Source organism: Equus przewalskii, chromosome 20 (assembly GCF_037783145.1).
Source record: "Equus przewalskii isolate Varuska chromosome 20, EquPr2, whole genome shotgun sequence".
NCBI lineage: Eukaryota > Metazoa > Chordata > Mammalia > Perissodactyla > Equidae > Equus > Equus przewalskii.
This window is the reverse complement of record NC_091850.1, coordinates 31,933,873-31,951,363: the sequence shown is the minus strand read 5'-3', so window position 1 is coordinate 31,951,363 and position 17,491 is coordinate 31,933,873. Positions and strand designations below refer to the sequence as shown.

Here is a 17,491-nt window from a genome sequence, read left to right as displayed (position 1 = left end):
GTCTTCCTCAGCAAAAAGAGGAGGATTGGCAGCAGATGTTAGCTCAGGGCTAATGTTCCTCCAAAAAAAAAAAAAGAAAAGAAAAATCAAATCTTTAAAAAATATAAAGGGAATATTATTTGTATTAGTAAAGGAATCACAAAATTCCAAAACTCAGAAGCCTTTACTGTACTTTAAATTACTAAAAGCTTAGCACATCTCGAAATTTTGAATGTTGAGTGAATTTTTCATTAATAGATTTTTTTTTTATTTTTAAAGATTTTATTTTTCCTTTTTTCTCCTCAAAGCCCCCCCATACATAGTTGTATATATTTTTAGTTGTGGGTCCTAGTTGTGGCATGTGGGACGCCACCTCAGCACGGCTTGATGAGTGGTGCCATGTCTGAGCCCAGGATTTGAACTGGCAAAACCCTAGGCCGCCAAAGCGGAGCGTGAGAACTTAACCACTTGGCCACGGGGCCGGTCCCTCATTAATAGATTTGATATCCAGAGATGATGCATTCTGCTGCATGTATAGAAAAGAGAACTTTTGAAAAAATGAAGTTATACATCTTGATAAGCATTGTATTTCAAAGTAGTAACCTTGGTAAACTTATTCCGAAAATGGAACACATCTTTGGGATCAATCTTCGGAGCTAGTTTAAAAGCCACGTAAAAGTCAGTTCCAGGGCCAGCCCCGTCATAGTGTTTAAGTTCAGTGTGTTCTGCTTCAGCGGCCCAGGTTCACGGGTTCAGATCCTGGGCATTGACCTACACCAAGCTGGGGCAGCAACCCACATAAAAAAGTAGAGGAAGACCAGCACAGATGTTCATTCAAGGCTAATCTTCCTCAGCAAAAAAAAAAAGTCAGTTCCATCATTTTAGTTAAACTTAACTATTTTATCCTAAGTGTGTATTATCCAGCTCAAGCATGCACTTATTTTTCAAAATACACAGTGAAATTATTGCATTGGGGTTCTTATCTATAAGCATTAGAAACATTAGTAAGCAACTCCAACTATCTTTAAAAAGGGACTTTACCTGACAGCTCTTGAAGCTTACAAAATTGAAGTGCCTCAAAAATCAGGATGGAAAAGACAGCACCAACAGGCTAGGGAGAAAAAAGCTCAAAGAACCATGTCAGAAAACAGTCTGATCCACAGTGACACTACAGTACTCCCCCCTTATCCTCAGGGGATACATTCCAAGACCCCCAGTGGATGCCTGAAACCTAACAGTACTGAACTCTATATATACTATGTTCTTTCCCATACAGTCAGGCCCCCCCACATCCAAAGGTTCCGCATCCACAGATTCAACAACTGCCGATCAAGAGGCCTATGATGGCTGACTGTACTCAACAGGTATAGCCTTTTTTTCTTGTCATTTTCCCCTAAACAATACACTGTACTAATTACTTACAAAGCATTTACATTGTATTAGGTATTATAAGTAATCTGGAGATGATCTAAAGCATACAGGAGGATGTGCTTAGGTTATATGCAAATACTACATCATTTTCTATGTGGGACTTGAGCATCTGGCAGATTCGGAGAGTCTTGAAACCAATCCCTCTCAGATACCGAGGGACAACTGTACATACATACCTCTAATTAAGTTCAATTTATAAATTAGGCACAGTAAGAGCGGCCAGCCCCACAGCCAAGAGATTAAGTTCATGCGTTCTGCTTCAGCAGCCCAGGGTTTCACTGGTTTGGATCCTGGACGTGGACATGGCACTGCTCATCAAGCCATGCTGAGGCAGCGTCCCACATAGCAGAGCCAGAAGGACCTACAACTAGAATATACAACTATGCACTGTGGGGCCCTTTGGGGAGAACAAAAATAAAATAAATTTTAAAAAAAAGATTGGCAACAGATGTTAGCTCAGGTGCCAATCTTAAAAAAATAAATAGGGGCCAGCCCCATGGCCAAATGGTTGAGTTCTAGCGCACTGCTGCAGCAGCCCAGTGTTTCGTCAGTTCCGATCCTGGGCGTGGACATGGCACCGCTCATCAGGCCATGCTGAGGCAGCGTCCCAAGTACCACAACTAGAAGGACCCATAGCTAAAATATATATGCAACTACGTATTGGGGGGCTTTGGAGAGTAAAAGGAAAAATAAAATCTTTTCTGAATAAATAAATACATATGGGCCAGCCCTGTGGCACAGCGCTTAAGTTTGCACGTTCCCCTTCGGCGGCCCAGGGTTTGCTGGTTCGGATCCTGGGTGCGGCCGTGGCACCGCTTGGCACGCCATGCTGTGGCAGGCATCCCACATATAAAGTAGAGGAAGATGGGCACGGATGTTAGCTCAGGGCCAGACTTCCTCAGCAAAAAAGAGGAGGATTGGCGGCAGATGTTAGCTCAGAGCTAATCTTCTTCAAAAATAAGCAGGTTGATAAGACAGTAAGAATGAACGAATGACAACTTCACACAATATGGATGAACCTCACAAACAATGCTGAACAAAAGCAAGACACAAATGAAAGTACAAAAATGGGCAAAATTATTCTATGCCGAATTCTGAAGTCAAGCTGGTCCTCAAGGACTGGGCAGTGACTGGCAAGGAGATCAAGCGGGGCTTCGGGAGAGCTGGCCATTTGTTTCCGGCTCGAGGCGCTGATTTCACAACTGTGTTCAGTTTGCGAAAATTCACCACACTGATATGTGCACTTTTCTTCAGGTTTACTACTCAACAAAAAATATTTTTAAAAAACCATAGTCTCAGCTTTTTCAAAAAATCACAGTAAAATTAATTTCACCATTTCACAATATCTTAAAATTTTTTCTTGTTTTGATTTCAAATAAGGTTAGTTCACACATATATATAAAATGTGTCCATCATTAATGACCTACCTAACCTTAAAGTTTAGCTTTTAAATATTTTAAAAGTACCCAGATATTACAAATATGAACGCTAAGTTAAAATAATAAAAAGTTAAAGCAGTGAATTTTTTAAGCTACATATTATAGCTAAAGTTTAGAACTACTTAATAGCAAATTAAGTTAAAATCTACTATTGACAAGCCTAAATGCCCAGACTCTAGGTAAGAGAGTAATTCCTGCCCCTGAAAAAAGTGATATTAGTTGAAGACAGGGGAGGGAAACCTGCCAAGGAGAAAAACAAGAATGGATGAGCTGACAGGCCGGTTATTAAGATGTTTAAGGACAGGAAAACATATATAGGCTAATCCCTAAAACCAAAATCTAAAGCAGTGCAAAATCTCAACTTCACCCCTCTCTACTCCAACTCCCTGAATTGCTTGCAAAAGGAGGAAAAAAAAATTTCTCTATGTGGTTGTTGAAATCAGCAAAAATTGCTTAGAATTAGCTAGTGTCTGGACCTTGGATATGACGTGGCCAAGTACAGTGAACCATGACACAAAATAAATACAACAGATGGCTTCAATTATCTGCCACCAAAAAATCTTAAATTGTCTGAACTTTGTAAGTACCATTAAGCTTCAACAAATAAATTCTTTAGATTATCTTCAAGAAAACCAATCACAGAAAAATACCACGTTAATATGCTTTAACGTAAACACATACTTGGAAAAGCAAAAAGGTACTTTCTCACAATAATTCCTCACTTAGTGTGACTCAGAAAGCCAAAAGCTACTTTTAGTTTTAGGTTCTGTTTGTTTTTTAAGTTTTAGTTTTACACAGAGTACATATCCATATAGAAAAGTCTCAAAACTATAAGCCAAAATGTTCACTCAAGAACACGAATGACTTGTTTTCTTCATTTTCCTTCTTTTTTTAATTTTCTAAAACGTAACTTTTGCCCCAAAGGAGAAAAATAAGGACTTAAAGAAAAATGTTTACTACCAAGATTCTAAATAGTGAAGCCTAAAAAGGCAAATGAAATCTTTCTAAAGCCACATTTCTAAGACACTATACATCTAGTTTGCTTTTTTCATCCAAAGAACAAAAAGTAATTTCACATACAGCCTGCTTTCATCGTAACTCAATATTTAATAGACAGATAATGGGCCCCTCTCAAGGCCAGAGGGACCTACACTTTTTTCAAAGTGATCATTATTAAAATCTGAACAAATGGGAAACCCAGATATTGCAAATGCTCTAGACATTTCTAATCAAGATAAACTTTAATATCTGACAAGTTTCAGTGAAATAAGTAAGATCAGTTGTTTCATGAGGATGAAATGTTTTTTGCCCACCTTCATGAGTTGGGAAAGCCCTCCTAAAAATCAAGACAAATAACACTGAGATTTCTGTGTCTGACTCAAAATGTACTGTCTGTACTTTCCACGCTAGGATAACAAGTTCCAAAACCACCTCACCGTACCTGATTTACAGAATATCCATCCATCTTTATGACTGTCCACAAGTCTGTCTTTAAAAATAATCATTTTTGTAGCTGGACGGATAAGCGCTAAAGCAACTACAGCAAAATATTAATTATAGAACCTAGGAGGTGAGTACATTGTGGTCCACGGTAGCTTTTGTTTTCAACTTCTCTATGTGTGAAAACTCTCACAAGACACTGGGGTGAAAATAATCGTTTTCAAAGTCAGAACACAAAGAACAGCTATCCCAACTTTAACCCATCTAAAGCTGTGAGGCCTTTCACGAAATCACAAACCTAGCATTTCAAGCATCCCTCGAAAAACCCTTCCTTAAGATGGCCAGACTTTCCCGGGAAGAGCCAACTGATAAAACACAAAGCGCTTCTAAAAACAATCTCTCACCCAAAGCAAGTTTGCCTACAAAGTCATTTTCCAGGAGGTTTCATAAGAATTTTGTTTCACTTTGATCAGTAAAACTTTTGCCTCCAATACCACGGCCCTGAAATTTTTCAAAGTTCCAAACAGTACACCTTAAGTTTTTCCTTTAAAGCCCTCAAGAATCAGATCCGTAGAGCCTTCCCAGGTCCTCAAACCTGCAGAAGCCAGGAGCTCAGGGCGCTGGTGGCTCCAGGGGATGTACTCTAACGGGCAGGCTCCAGGTGGGAACGGTACCCTGCGGTCTACACAGGTCAAACGCGCAGGAACAGCGAGCAGGCAGCAGACTGCCCGGGAGTCCAAAGGAAAGGAGTGACTGTGAAAGGTGAGAGGACACATCCGAGCACCCGGGCGGGAGGACCTGGAAGCGCCGGGCCGGCCGCGCGCGGAGCTCGGATCCTTGGAGGCCGGGCGCGAGGAGCCGAGGCCGGGCTCCCGCCACCCCCGCCCCGCCCGCCCGCCCGCCCGCCGCGCCCGCACCTCTCGGTCCTTGAGGCCCAGGAGGAGCACCTCCTCCATCAGGGTCAGCCGCGTTTCCTTGGAGTCGCCCTTGTCGTCGTCGTCCTGCTCGTCACGGCGGCTCTGCGCGTCGTCCTCGCCGCCGCCGCCGCCGCCGCCCGCCGCCCGCTCCTTGTCGGCGGCGCTGCGGGAGGCCTCGGTGCGCCGCTGCACCAGGCCCGAGCTGCGCTGGGTCAGCGAGGTCATGGCTCCGGCCGAGGCGCCGCGCCGGGCCGAGAGGGACGCGGGACCTACCGGGTCTCCCTCCTCGGCCCCGGACGCGGGCTTCCGTGTTAAATCCGGGCGCTGTCGGCAGCGGGGCCGGGGGCAGGCATGGGGAGGCGGGCGGCGGCGAGGCGGGCGAGCCGGGCGCCGGAGAGACCCTTCTTTGCTGCGACCGCGGCCCCCAAGGCAGCCCGAGCTTCTAGACGGCGGCGGCGGCGGCGGCGCCTTTCCAATATGGCGGCGCAGGCTGACGTCACCGGAGGATGTGGCACCGCCGGCGTGGGGCGGGGCCGGGGCGCCGGAAGCGGCGGGCGGGGCGGGGGACGAAGGCTTGCCGCCGGCGACCCCCTCCCGAGCCGGGGTCTCCGCCGACGCTCGCCCGTTCTTCCGCGTGCCTTCGCCGCCCGTCCCGTCTCCCTCCCTCTGGTGACGTGTCCTCCCTCCGTCCGCTCCCCATTCGCACCTCCAGACCCGGGCTGCAGCCAGAGACTGGCGGGGCCGCCACGAGTCGGGGCAGCCGTGGCCTCGCGAGGGTGGACCCCGCTCGGCCTCGAGCTGTGTCGTTAGCACCCCAGACCCCGGCACCCTCGGAGCCGGCGCTGGGCTCTGTGCCCCTTCGGAAGGAGCGGCTGCATTTCGGTGTCTTGAAAGTGGACTTTGAGTATTTCCTAGGTGTATTACTGCGTGAAAAGAAAGGCTGGAACACATTGAATGGTTTCGTTCTTAAAACTTTTTTCCTCGCCTCCTGACTCGTCAGGTGACCTGGGCGCCGTGAGTACAGTTAGTGCTGCCCACGTCAGTGCGCGCGACCTGAACAAACTTTATAGACACAGTAAACCTGTGGGGTTGCATGCCACGTCTTTGTTACACGTTAATCTCTCTCAATTTCCTAGGTTAAATCCTCTTGGCGTGCTTGACAGTTTGTGCAAGTTATGTTAAAGGGGAGACGGCAAACCAGGGAGAGCGGGGTTTGGAGGGCCAGAAGGGTGGTGCGTTTAACATTATCCAGAAATAACATTGTATGCCATCTTAATATTTAAAGTCAACAAAGACCACAGGCTGTGGCTACAGAATAGTTTAGATAGGAGAAATATATCGTAAACAGGACTTAAGTCGTAATAAATGAGAAATTAAATGATAAACGCCCACCGTGAAACTGTCCCATAGAAGATTCTGGCTACTGTTCTTCCCCTCTTCAAACCCATTATCCAGAACTCCTCCGGGCCGCTCACCATGCCCACCCCACACCCCGGGAAGTGAGACCGATCCATCTAGAGGAGGGAGGAGGGGGCAGGGTGAGCACAAAGTAGTCCCTCCTTTTTTCCTGTTTTATGGGCAAAGTTCAATTTCACCTCAACCAATTTCTCCCATTCACATCCTGTTCAACTGTTTTTTTCTTTCATGTCTCTGCCAGTTCTTTCCCAAATAGCCTAAAGTATGTTTCTTTAATTACCTTCCTAAAAGAATTGTAATTAATTTATTATTTGATTCATACATAGTCAGATACATAGTTCAAGGAGCGTACAGATAGATGTAGTGAAAATCTGCCAGCCCTGCCCCTGTTCAACCGGTTGTTCTCCCTGTCCCCTTCCCTCCCCCGGGGGTTTTACAATATGCCAACAATCCTCGGATACTCCTCCTCCCAAAAGGTGAAGCCTCGTTCCCCTCTCCTTGAGTGTGGGCCAGATTTAGTGACTCTCTTTAAATGAATAGAATGTGGCAGGTGTGCCTAGGTCATAAAAGTCTTTCCAGCTTCTTCCTTAATCTCCCTCTCCCCACTCCTCTCTCTCCCTCTCTCTTTTCTCTCTCTCTCTCAGATCATTCACTTTGGGGGAGGCCAGCTGCCATATCATGAAGACATTCAAGCAGCCTTTTGAGAGGTCCATTTGGGAAGGAACTAAGGCCTCCTGCCCACAGTCATGTGAGAGAGTGAGCCATCTTGGAAGGCGATCCCCCCATCTCCAGTGAAGCCTTTAGTTAACATCTTGATTACAACCTCCTGAGATTCTGAGCCAGTTCTGTCACCTGACTAATTGCCCGGAGGAACTCGAGGGTGGGTTTGGAAGCATTTAACTCTTTTTCCAAAATGTTATTTATTCCCTTTTGTTGTGTTAAGGAGATGCAATCACCAACCACCTTGAACCGGCCCAAGCCTCACCACAAGAGCTACCCCTATGACCTTTGCCTTCTTTTTTCTTTTTTTTTTTGAGGAAGATTAGCCCTGAGCTAACTACTGCCAATCCACCTCTTTTTGCTGAGGAAGCCTGGCCCTGAGCTAACATCCCTGCCCATCTTCCTCTACTTTCTATGTGGGACGCCTATCACGTCATGGCGTGCCAAGCGGTGCCATGTTGCACCCAGGATCCAAACCCGCGAACCCCGGGCCGCCAAAGCGGAAGATGTGAACTTAACCGCTGCAGCACCGGGCAGGCCCCCTTTGCCTTGTTTTTAATGCTAAAATCTCTCCAAGAGGAGCTTAGGTCTTATTACCATAACCTGCAGTGTGTGTGGAAGCATGTTTTCCAACTGAGCCTGCGCAAGCGAATCCCCACCTCTCCCTTTCGAATATTCATTCCCCATCCGAAATAAATGTCCCTGCTTCCCTTTGTTTGGGGACGCCATGACTTTGGAAATGATTTGCCCACGGTCTCCTATTTGCTGCTTATATACTTTTACTTTGTGAGACAACTACTTCTGGTGGAGAGTCTGATTTAACTTGCCGGGAGGCAAATCCACTGTTGTACCACCCAGCTAAGCCATTCCTGAACTTCTGAGTTACAAAACCTGTGACATAATAAACACCTGTTGTCTTAAGTTGCTAAGTTTGGGGTCATTTATTATGCCGTAAATAGATACCGAAATACTTGGGCTCATCCACACACAAATAGGTAAGAACTAATGCTATTTTCCTGGCTATCCTTCCAGAGATTTTTTTAATGTATATTCAAGCAAATATGAAAATATATTTTTCTTCCCTTTTTATACAAATAATAGCACATTATACACATTGTTTTGTATCTTGATGTTTTATATAATTGATGTTGGAGAGCTTTCTATATCAATACTTAAGAGCTTTTCATGCTTTGTTTCAGCTGCATCATATTCTGTTCTATAAACGTACCATAACTTTTTTTTTTGGTCAATCCCCTATTGATGTACACTTAGGTTGTTTCCAATCCTTTGCTATTACAAACAATGCTATATAAATATAATGGGGAACACTTTCTTCCTTTCTGAAAAAGGCCTTTCTGGATTATAATCCTCACCTTGGCTCAAGTAAAACTCACCTTATTTCTCTTAAAAAATATAAATATGGGGCCGGCCCTGTGGCCAAGTAGTTAAGTTCGCACTCTGCTTCAGTGGCCAACTCCGCTTCAGGGTTTCACTGGCTCGGATCCTGGGTGCAGACATGGCACCGCTCATCAGGCCACGCTGAGGCGGCATCCCACATGCCACAACTAGAAGGACTCACAACTAAAAATATACAACTATGTACTCGGGGGATTTGGGGTGAAAAAGCAGGAAAAAAAAGAAGATTGCCAACAATTGTTAGCTCAGGTGCCAATCTTTAGGAAAAAAATCCATAGGGGCCAGCCTGGTGGCGTGGCAGTTGAGTTCACACGTTCTGCTTCGGTGGCCCAGGGTTTATCGGTTCAGATCCCAGGTGCGGACGAGGCACAGCTTGGCAAGCCATGCTGTGGTAGGCATCCCACATATAAAGTAGAGGAAGATGGGCACGGATGTTAGCTCAGGGCCAGTCTTCCTCAGCAAAAAGAGGAGGATTGGTAGCAGATGTTAGCTCAGGGCTAATATTCCTCAAAAAAACAAAATATATGTATACGTATATATAAAAATATAATGAATAGCCACATATGTTTTTGTCCACCAAAATGTATGCTCGTGGTCTGTCTCCTCACAAGTACCACACTCTTCAAGTCATTGAGACTTTACGCAACTTCGTTGCTCTTCTCTTTTTTTTTCCCCCAGAGTTTTCCTGGCATTTTTTTCCTTGCTTGTTATCCACAAGGTAGACTTCAAAATCACCTTGTCTGGAAACAAAGACAAAGAGAGAAGGCAGGAAGACAAGAAGGATATGATAGTTTGGAAACCGAAATATATGTTCCTCATAACAATGACCATTTTTTTATTGACTGCTGAGTATGTGCCAGGCATGTTCTCCAGTAACTCCCCCCAGAACCCTGCAGAGGAGGTGCTGCCGTTCTGCATGGACTCCAGCCACCTCGTGCAGCGTAGCCTGTCAGCGCCACACCTTGGGCTCCCATGGGGCAATCTGGAAGTGTGCAGGAGTTAGCACTCAGAGCTGGTAGATAAAAGTTCCCTTTTCTCTCCCCAAATGGATTGTGGAGATCCTTTACACACCCTCTCGTGGCGCTAAGCTGCAACAAGCCCAACAATACCTTCTTGATACAGCTCTCCCTCCTTTGCTCCTCACTCGCCCTCGCCCTCGCTCTTATTCCAGGGAGTTTGCACTCCCTAACAAAATAGTAGCACAAAAGCTTTTGTCTTAGGCCCTGCTTTCTGGGAATCCCAGAGTAAAACACTCATTTCAGTTGCGAAGAAACTGAGGTACAGAGAAGTTCAGTAATCTGCCTAATATAACACATCTGGCACATTGAGAGCCTGCATTAGAACCCAGGTTCTGCGTTCAATCATTGAACAAATACTTGTATTTATACATATTTTCTGTGTGCTGGGCACTGTGCTGAGAAATGAGGATATCATGGTAAGCCAGAAGAGACACAGTCGTAGCTTCCATGGGCTGCCTAGTGGAGGGCACAGCTATTAAGCAAATCATCACACTAATTAACATATAAATTGAGAAATGCTTTGAATACATTTGAATATAGAAGGAATACCATATTATGAGAGCATATATTCTCAAATATATGAGAAACTTGTATTTTATCTGGGACTCAAAGAAAGCAACTCTAAGAAAGTAGTAAGCTGGAGAATGAGCAGAAGTTAACTAAACCAAATTGGTTGGTCATTCCCCAGAGGAAATAGCCTGTACAAAGGCCCTTGGGCAAGGAGAGACTGTGGAATGATGGAGAATCAAATAGAAGACCATTTTGGCTGGGCTGCAGGGGAGAACGTCACCAAAAGCAACAGTCACAGACAATGGTCAAATCATGCAGTGCTGTGAAGCCATTTTAAAATTTCCCTCTGTTTTCAACCAACACAATGAGAAGCCATTAAAGGTGCTTTTAAATGGTCTGTGTGGGGAAAGATGGAATGGGTGGGTGTATAATATCAGATTTGCATTTTGAAAAGCTCACTGGATATACCAAGGAGGTAGTCACAAGGAATACATGAGCCAGTTAGTTTTTGCAGTAGTCCCACAGGACATGATAATAACTTAACTATGATCATGGAAGAAGAGACAGAAGTGAATGGTTTCAAGAGACACAGGAAGTAAAATTGACATGAATCAATGGAAGATTGACTATGGAATTGGTGGAGTATAAGGGAGAGAGTTTTTCAAGGTTGACTCTCCACCTCTGGCTTGTATAAGAGTGGATGGGAGAGCCATTCATTGAGACAGGGACCACTGAACACTGACCAAGTTTGCACGAGTTTATCTCAGTTGAGTTTTTCAGAAGCATGTGAAACTTCCAAGAGGAGATGTGTAGGTAGTTGGGTGTACCAGAGCTTTCTGTTTTAATCTGATAAAACTTTCAAAACACCTAGAATGAGAAACTATAAAAGTACCAGAAGAAAACTAAGAGTGAACTTTTCTATAACCTTGGAGAGCAGAAGCCTTTCTCACCATGACTCAAAATCCGATAAAAATTTTGAAATAATTATAGATTCACAGGAAGTTACAAAATTAATATAGGGAGGTCTTGTGCATCCCACAATGGTAACATCTTATATAACCATAGTACAATACCAAACCTAGAAAAGGAATATTGGTGCAATCCACAGACATTATTCAGATTTCACAGGTTTTATGTGCACCTATTTGTGTGTGTGTAGTTCTGTGCAATTTTACCACATGTGTAGATTTGTGTAACCAACACCACAATCAAGATCCATACAACATTTTTCTTTTTTTTAACCTTTTTTTTTAAATTTTATTTTTCCTTTTCCTTCCCAAAGCCCCCCGGTACATAGTTGTGTATATTTAGTTGTGGGTCCTTCTAGTTGTGGCATGTGGGATGCTGCCTCAGCATGGCTTTATGAGCAGTGTCATGCTCACGCCCAGGATCTGAACCTGTGAAACCCTGGGCCGCAGAAGCAGAGCACATGAACTTAACCACTCAGCCACGGGGCTGGCCCTACTTTTGTTTTTTTAAAGACTAACACCCAAGCTAATAACTGTTGCCAATCTTTTTTTTTGCTTTTTCTCCCCAAATCCCCCCAGTACACAGCCGTACACCCTAGCTGTGGGTCCCTCTAGCTGTAGCATGTGGGACGCCGCCCCAGCATGGCCCAATGAGCAGTGCCATGTCCGCACCCAGGATCTGAACCAGTGAAATCCTGGGCCACTGAAGCAGCGTGTACAAACCCAACCACTCAGCCACAGGGCCAGCCCCCGTACAACATTTTTCTATCACCACAACGATCCTTCATGTTACCTGTTTATAGTCACTCCCACCTCCCACTCTACCCCCCCCCACTTCATGTTTAACCCTTGGCAGCCACTAATCTGTTCTCCATTTCTATAATTGTGTCATTTGAGAATGCTATATAAATGGAATCATGTACTATGTAGCCCTTTGAGACTGGCTTTTTTCACTCAGCATAATTCCCTTGAGATCCATCCAAATCATGTGTATCAACAGTTTGTTCCTTTTTTATTGCTGAGTAGTATTCCACAGTATGGATGTTCCACAATTTGTTTACCCGTTCACCCATTAAAGGATTTTTGGCCTGTTTCCAATTTGGATCTATTACAAATAAAGCTGCTATGAACATTCATGTACGTGTTTTGGTGTGGACGTAAGTTTTCATTTCTCTGAGATAAATACCCAGGAGTGCAATTAGGGTCATATGGTAAGTATATGTTTAGCTTTTTCAGAAACTGCCAAACTCTTTCCTAGACTTTCTGTACCATTTTACATTCCTATCCCAGCTTATTCAGAAGCACAACCATACTATTGAAATAACTAGCAAAACTTTCAGAAGCATTCAACAATATTTCTTCTTTTTTTTTTAAATCTAGTACAATGATAGCAAAGATTTATTGAGCATTTACTATGCAAGAGTCTTACATGTTAATTTTAGACTGAACTGTGTAGGTCACTACTCTTCACTACCCCATAGTCATATTATACATCCACATCCTTGCCAAGGCCTTGTAGTGGATGGAGTATACATCATGACCCCTTGACATTGAGCTTGGTCCAAGCCTTGACTTTGGGGTTGGCCATGTGACTGTCTTTGGAAAATAGGATGTTAGCTGATATGCAAACAGAGGTGTGCAGTAGGCGTATGTATATGTGCTTGTCTGCTTGTGCTTTTGGCTACTGCCATGAGAAGAGATTCTTTCTCAGCCATGAAAACACTTCCTCTGTGTAGTCTGCTAGTCTCAGAAGAATGAAATGGAGCAGACAGAAGCAATTGCACAGCCTGGAGCCAAGCTAGCCAAGTCTAGCTGAGATCAGCAGAGCCATTCTAGTCACCCCACGATTGTTGAAATAAATGCTCATTGTTGTAGGCCACTAAGATTTCATGTTAGCAAGCAGCAGCATCTGAGTGATACTAATATATTAGCTCAGTTAGTTCTCACAATATCCTGATTATGTGCTATAATTAGGCCCACTTTACAGGAAAGGAAACTGAGGCAAAAAAAATTAAATATCTTGCCTAAAGTTCCACAGCTGGCTCCAGAGTCCATGCTCTTAACCAGGACCTCATAATGACTCAATGATTTTAGGGTAAAAACAACTACACAAAGTGGTCTTTGTCATAAAAAACATAAAAGTCCAATTAGACAACTGCAAAGTTTCAAAGATTTAAGATTTTATTTTTGAATGGGTAATAAATTTATATACTTCAAAAATCAAAACAATAAAAGACATTTACACTGAGAAGTTACGCTTCTACCCATGTCCCCAAGTGTCATAGGCAAAATTCTAGCATGGCCTTCGTGATTCTTGCTGCCCTGGTATCTAAACTTTTGTGTAATCCCCTCTCCCTGAGTGCAGACGGAATTTGTGACTTGCTTCTAACTACTAGAATCTGGCAAAAAGGGAGGGGAGAGTGCAGATGTAATTAAGGCCCCTAATAAATTCACTTTGAGTGAATCAAAAGGGAGATTATCCTGGGTGGGCCTGGCATAATCAGGAGTTCCTTGAAAGCAGATCCAACCCTTCCCTAATGAGAGAGACTTGAGTCAGCTAAGACACTCCCTTGATGGCTCTCAAGACACTCTCTTGAAGAAGAAAACAGCTATACTGTGAACTGCCTGTGGAGAGAGGTAGCCTCTAAGAGCCGATAGTCTCAGTTTTAGAAACACAGCGACTGAGTTATGCCAGCAACATGTACGAGCTTGGAAGAGGACCCCAAACTCCAGATGAGAACATAGCCCAGCCAACACTTTGATTACAACCTGTGAGACCCTGAGCAGAGGATTGAGTTAAACTACGAGAGACTCCTGACCAATGGAAACTATGAGATAATAAATGTGCATTGTTTTAAGCCACTGAACTTGTAGTAATTTGTTATGCCATAGATGCAAACAGGTTGAAAATAAAGGATGAAAAAATATATATCATGCAAACAGCAACCATAAAAAAGCTGGAGTGGCTATATTAATATCAGACAAAGTAGACTTTAAACCGAAAAAATGGTACTAGAAATACATTCTCACATTTATGGTCAATTGCTTTTCAACAAAGTTGCCAAAACAATTCAACGGGGAGAGAATAGTCTTTTTAACAAACGGTGCAGGGGCAACTGTTTATTCACATGCGAAAAGCTGAAGTCCATACACCTTGTACCTTATATACTTTATATACTTTATACCATACACAAAAATCGACTCAAAATGGATCAAAGATCTAAATGTAAGAGCTGAAAAATATGAAATGTTTACAAGAAAACAGAGAAATAAATCTTAATGACCTTCGATTAGGCAGTAGTTTCTTAGATATGACATGAAAAACACAAGTGACAAAAGAAAAAAAAAGAGATAAAAAAGAGATAAATTGAACATCTTTAAAAGAACACCATTATGGAAATGTGCTTTAAAGGACACCACGAAGAAAGTGAAAAGACAACCCATGTAAGAGGAGAAAATTTTTGTAAATCATGTGTCTGATAAAGGGCTTGTATCTAGAATATATAAAGAACTCATAACTTAATATTAAAAACACAACCCAATTTAAAAATAGACAAAGTCTATGAATAGAGATTTTTCCAAAAAATATAAAGAAATGGCCAATAAGCACATGAAAAAATGCTTAACAGCATGAGAGGAAACAAATCAAAATCACAGTGAGATATCACTTCATCCCCAAGAGAATGGCTATAATAAAACAGAAAGATCTTAACGAGTGTTGCTGACAACGCAGAGAAGTTGGAGCCCTCATACAGTCCTTGTGGGAACGTACAGCAGCGCACCGCTGTGGAAAACAGTTTGGCAGTTCCTCATGACATTTAAACATAGTGTTACCATGTGACTCAGCAATTCCATGTCTACTTATATACCCAAGATAAATGAAAACATATGTTTTCACAAAAAATTGGACATGAATATTCACAGCAGTATTATACGTAATAATGAAAAAGTGGAAACAACTCAAACATCCATTAACTAGGAAATGGATGAATAAAATGTGGTATAGCCATACCATGAAATATTACTGCGCAATGAAAAGGAATGAGGTACTGATGCATGAAGACCTTGAAAACATTACACTAAGTGGAAGAAGTTGATCACAAAATACCACGTATTGTGCAATTCTGTTTGTTTGGGTTCTTTTTGAGAAAGATTAGCCCTGAGCTAACATCTGCTGCCAATCCTCCTCTTTTTGCTGAGGAAGACTGGCCCTGAGCTAACATCATGCCCATCTTCCTCTACTTTATATGTGGGATGCCTGCCACGGCATAGCTTGCCAAGTAGTGCCATGTCCACCCCCAGGATCCTAACTGTTGAACCCCAGGCCACCGAAGTGGAACATTCGCCACCAGCCGGCTTCTGTGCAATTCTGTTTATATGAAATGTCCAGGATAAGCAAATCTACAGAAACAGAAGGTAGATTAGTAATTGCTTAGGGCTGGGGAGGTTGAGGGGGCGTGGGAACCGACTGTTAATGGGTCCAGAGTTTCTTTTTGGGGTGATGAGAATGTTCTAAAATTGGTTGTGGTGACAGTTGCACAACCCTGTGAACATACTAAAAACCATTGCGTTATATACCTTAAAATGTTGTATGGTATATAAATTATACTTCAATAAACCTGTTATTAACAAAAATTATGGATCTTTGAATTAGGTTTAGCTAGGAGCATGTCCCAAGATACTATATTATTGAGAAAAAAAGATTTGGATTTTAAAAAGTGTACTTTTTGTAACATGTGCTTTTAATTTTTAGGTTAAAATGTTTTGAATCAGTTTTGCTCATAGAGAGGTGATGAAAAACAGACATACTTTCAGGTATAAAACATACTGGTATTATTATTTTTTTTTTTTGAGGAAGATTAGCCCTGCGCTAACATCCGTGCCCATCTTCCTCTATTTTCATATGTGGGATGCCTGCCACAGCATGGCTTGACAAGTGGAGTGTAGGTCCGTGCCCGGGATCTGAACCGGTGAACCCCAGGCCGCCGAAGCAGAACCTATGAACCCAACCACTGCGCCACTGGGCGGGCCCTCATATTTTTTTTAAAGAAAAAATTTGGACCAGGATTTACAATTTTAAACAAAATAGAACAAAATGTTTTTATTTATCTTAATTGAAGATTATAGTGAGAAAACAAATAATATAAACATCAAAGGAATACACAGATTAGATAAGCTATAAAAATGATTTTAGTTCTTTGTTTACATAGCAGTCTGTCACACAAATTCTAGAATTATATTGTTTAAAGAGCTCTCAAGAGATTGACAAGAGAGGCTGGCCGGGTGGCGCAGCAATTAAAAGTTTGTGCACTCCCCTTTGGTTGCCCAAGGTTTGCCGGTTCAGATCCCAGGCGCAGACCTACATACCGATTATCAAGCCATGCTGTGGCAGGCGTCCCACATATAAAGTAGAGGAAGATGGGCACAGATGTTAGCTCAGGGCCAGCCTTCCTCAACAAAAAGAGGATAATTGGTGGCAGATGTTAGCTCAGGGCTAATCTTCCTCAAAAAATAAATAAAATTTGAAAAAAGATTGACAAGAGATTTTCACATTTTGAGGATTGAGGTATATGGGGTAACTATTCTGTTTCAAAACTGATTCAGCTTTGAACTAAAGAAGGCTGACTTGTGGCTTGTCAAACATACATTGTACATCTGCTTATCCAATAACGTAAAGAATGCACTCTTAAGATGAGAATGCAGACTTCCCCTCTACGTCAGTAAATGCCCTATCCATAATGCCCCATTAGTCCTTTTCCCCAACATCAGGGTCATGTTGACCTGCTAATTTGGAACTGAATGCCTCTTTGAAACTTTGATGAACATGTGTCCTGGGCGTGTTTAATGTACGTTCTTTGTTCTAAAAGGTATGACTGTACTGAAAACCATGCTTCCCTGAAACGCTTTCTTCCTTTGTGGAAACTGCCTTCTTGGGTTATAATCCTCACGATGGCTCAAGTAAAACTCATATTCTCTCTCTCTCATCTATAGAATGGTTATTGGTTATTCTGTGTCGACAAGATCAAACTATTCACAATTCTGAAACTTTACCAACTGCCTGTTCATTTTTCCGAGAAGTCTAGAGAGGCAAGATTTCATGTTTTTACAGGATAAAGTTTAGTGTCTTTCCACCACGGTCATCAGGAAGTCTTCTAAACATCTAAGATAAATCCTTAATTATTAGTCTATTTGAGGCAGGATGTGGAAAGCAACTGACGTGTAGATCAGGCATCTCC

The 17,491-nt window shown here is 42.8% G+C and overlaps 1 protein-coding gene across 1 annotated transcript in view; it reads right to left on the bottom strand.

Moving 5' to 3' along the window:
• GOLPH3 (golgi phosphoprotein 3) overlaps window positions 1–7,512 on the bottom strand; it is a 54,093-nt gene extending 46,581 nt beyond the window's left edge. The window contains exon 1 of the mRNA XM_070587122.1: window positions 5,207–7,512. Coding sequence (XP_070443223.1) covers window positions 5,207–6,157 — 951 coding nt within the window. The 5' untranslated portion in view covers window positions 6,158–7,512. The remainder of the gene's footprint in view (window positions 1–5,206) is intronic.
• Between the last annotated feature and the right edge of the window lie 9,979 nt (window positions 7,513–17,491).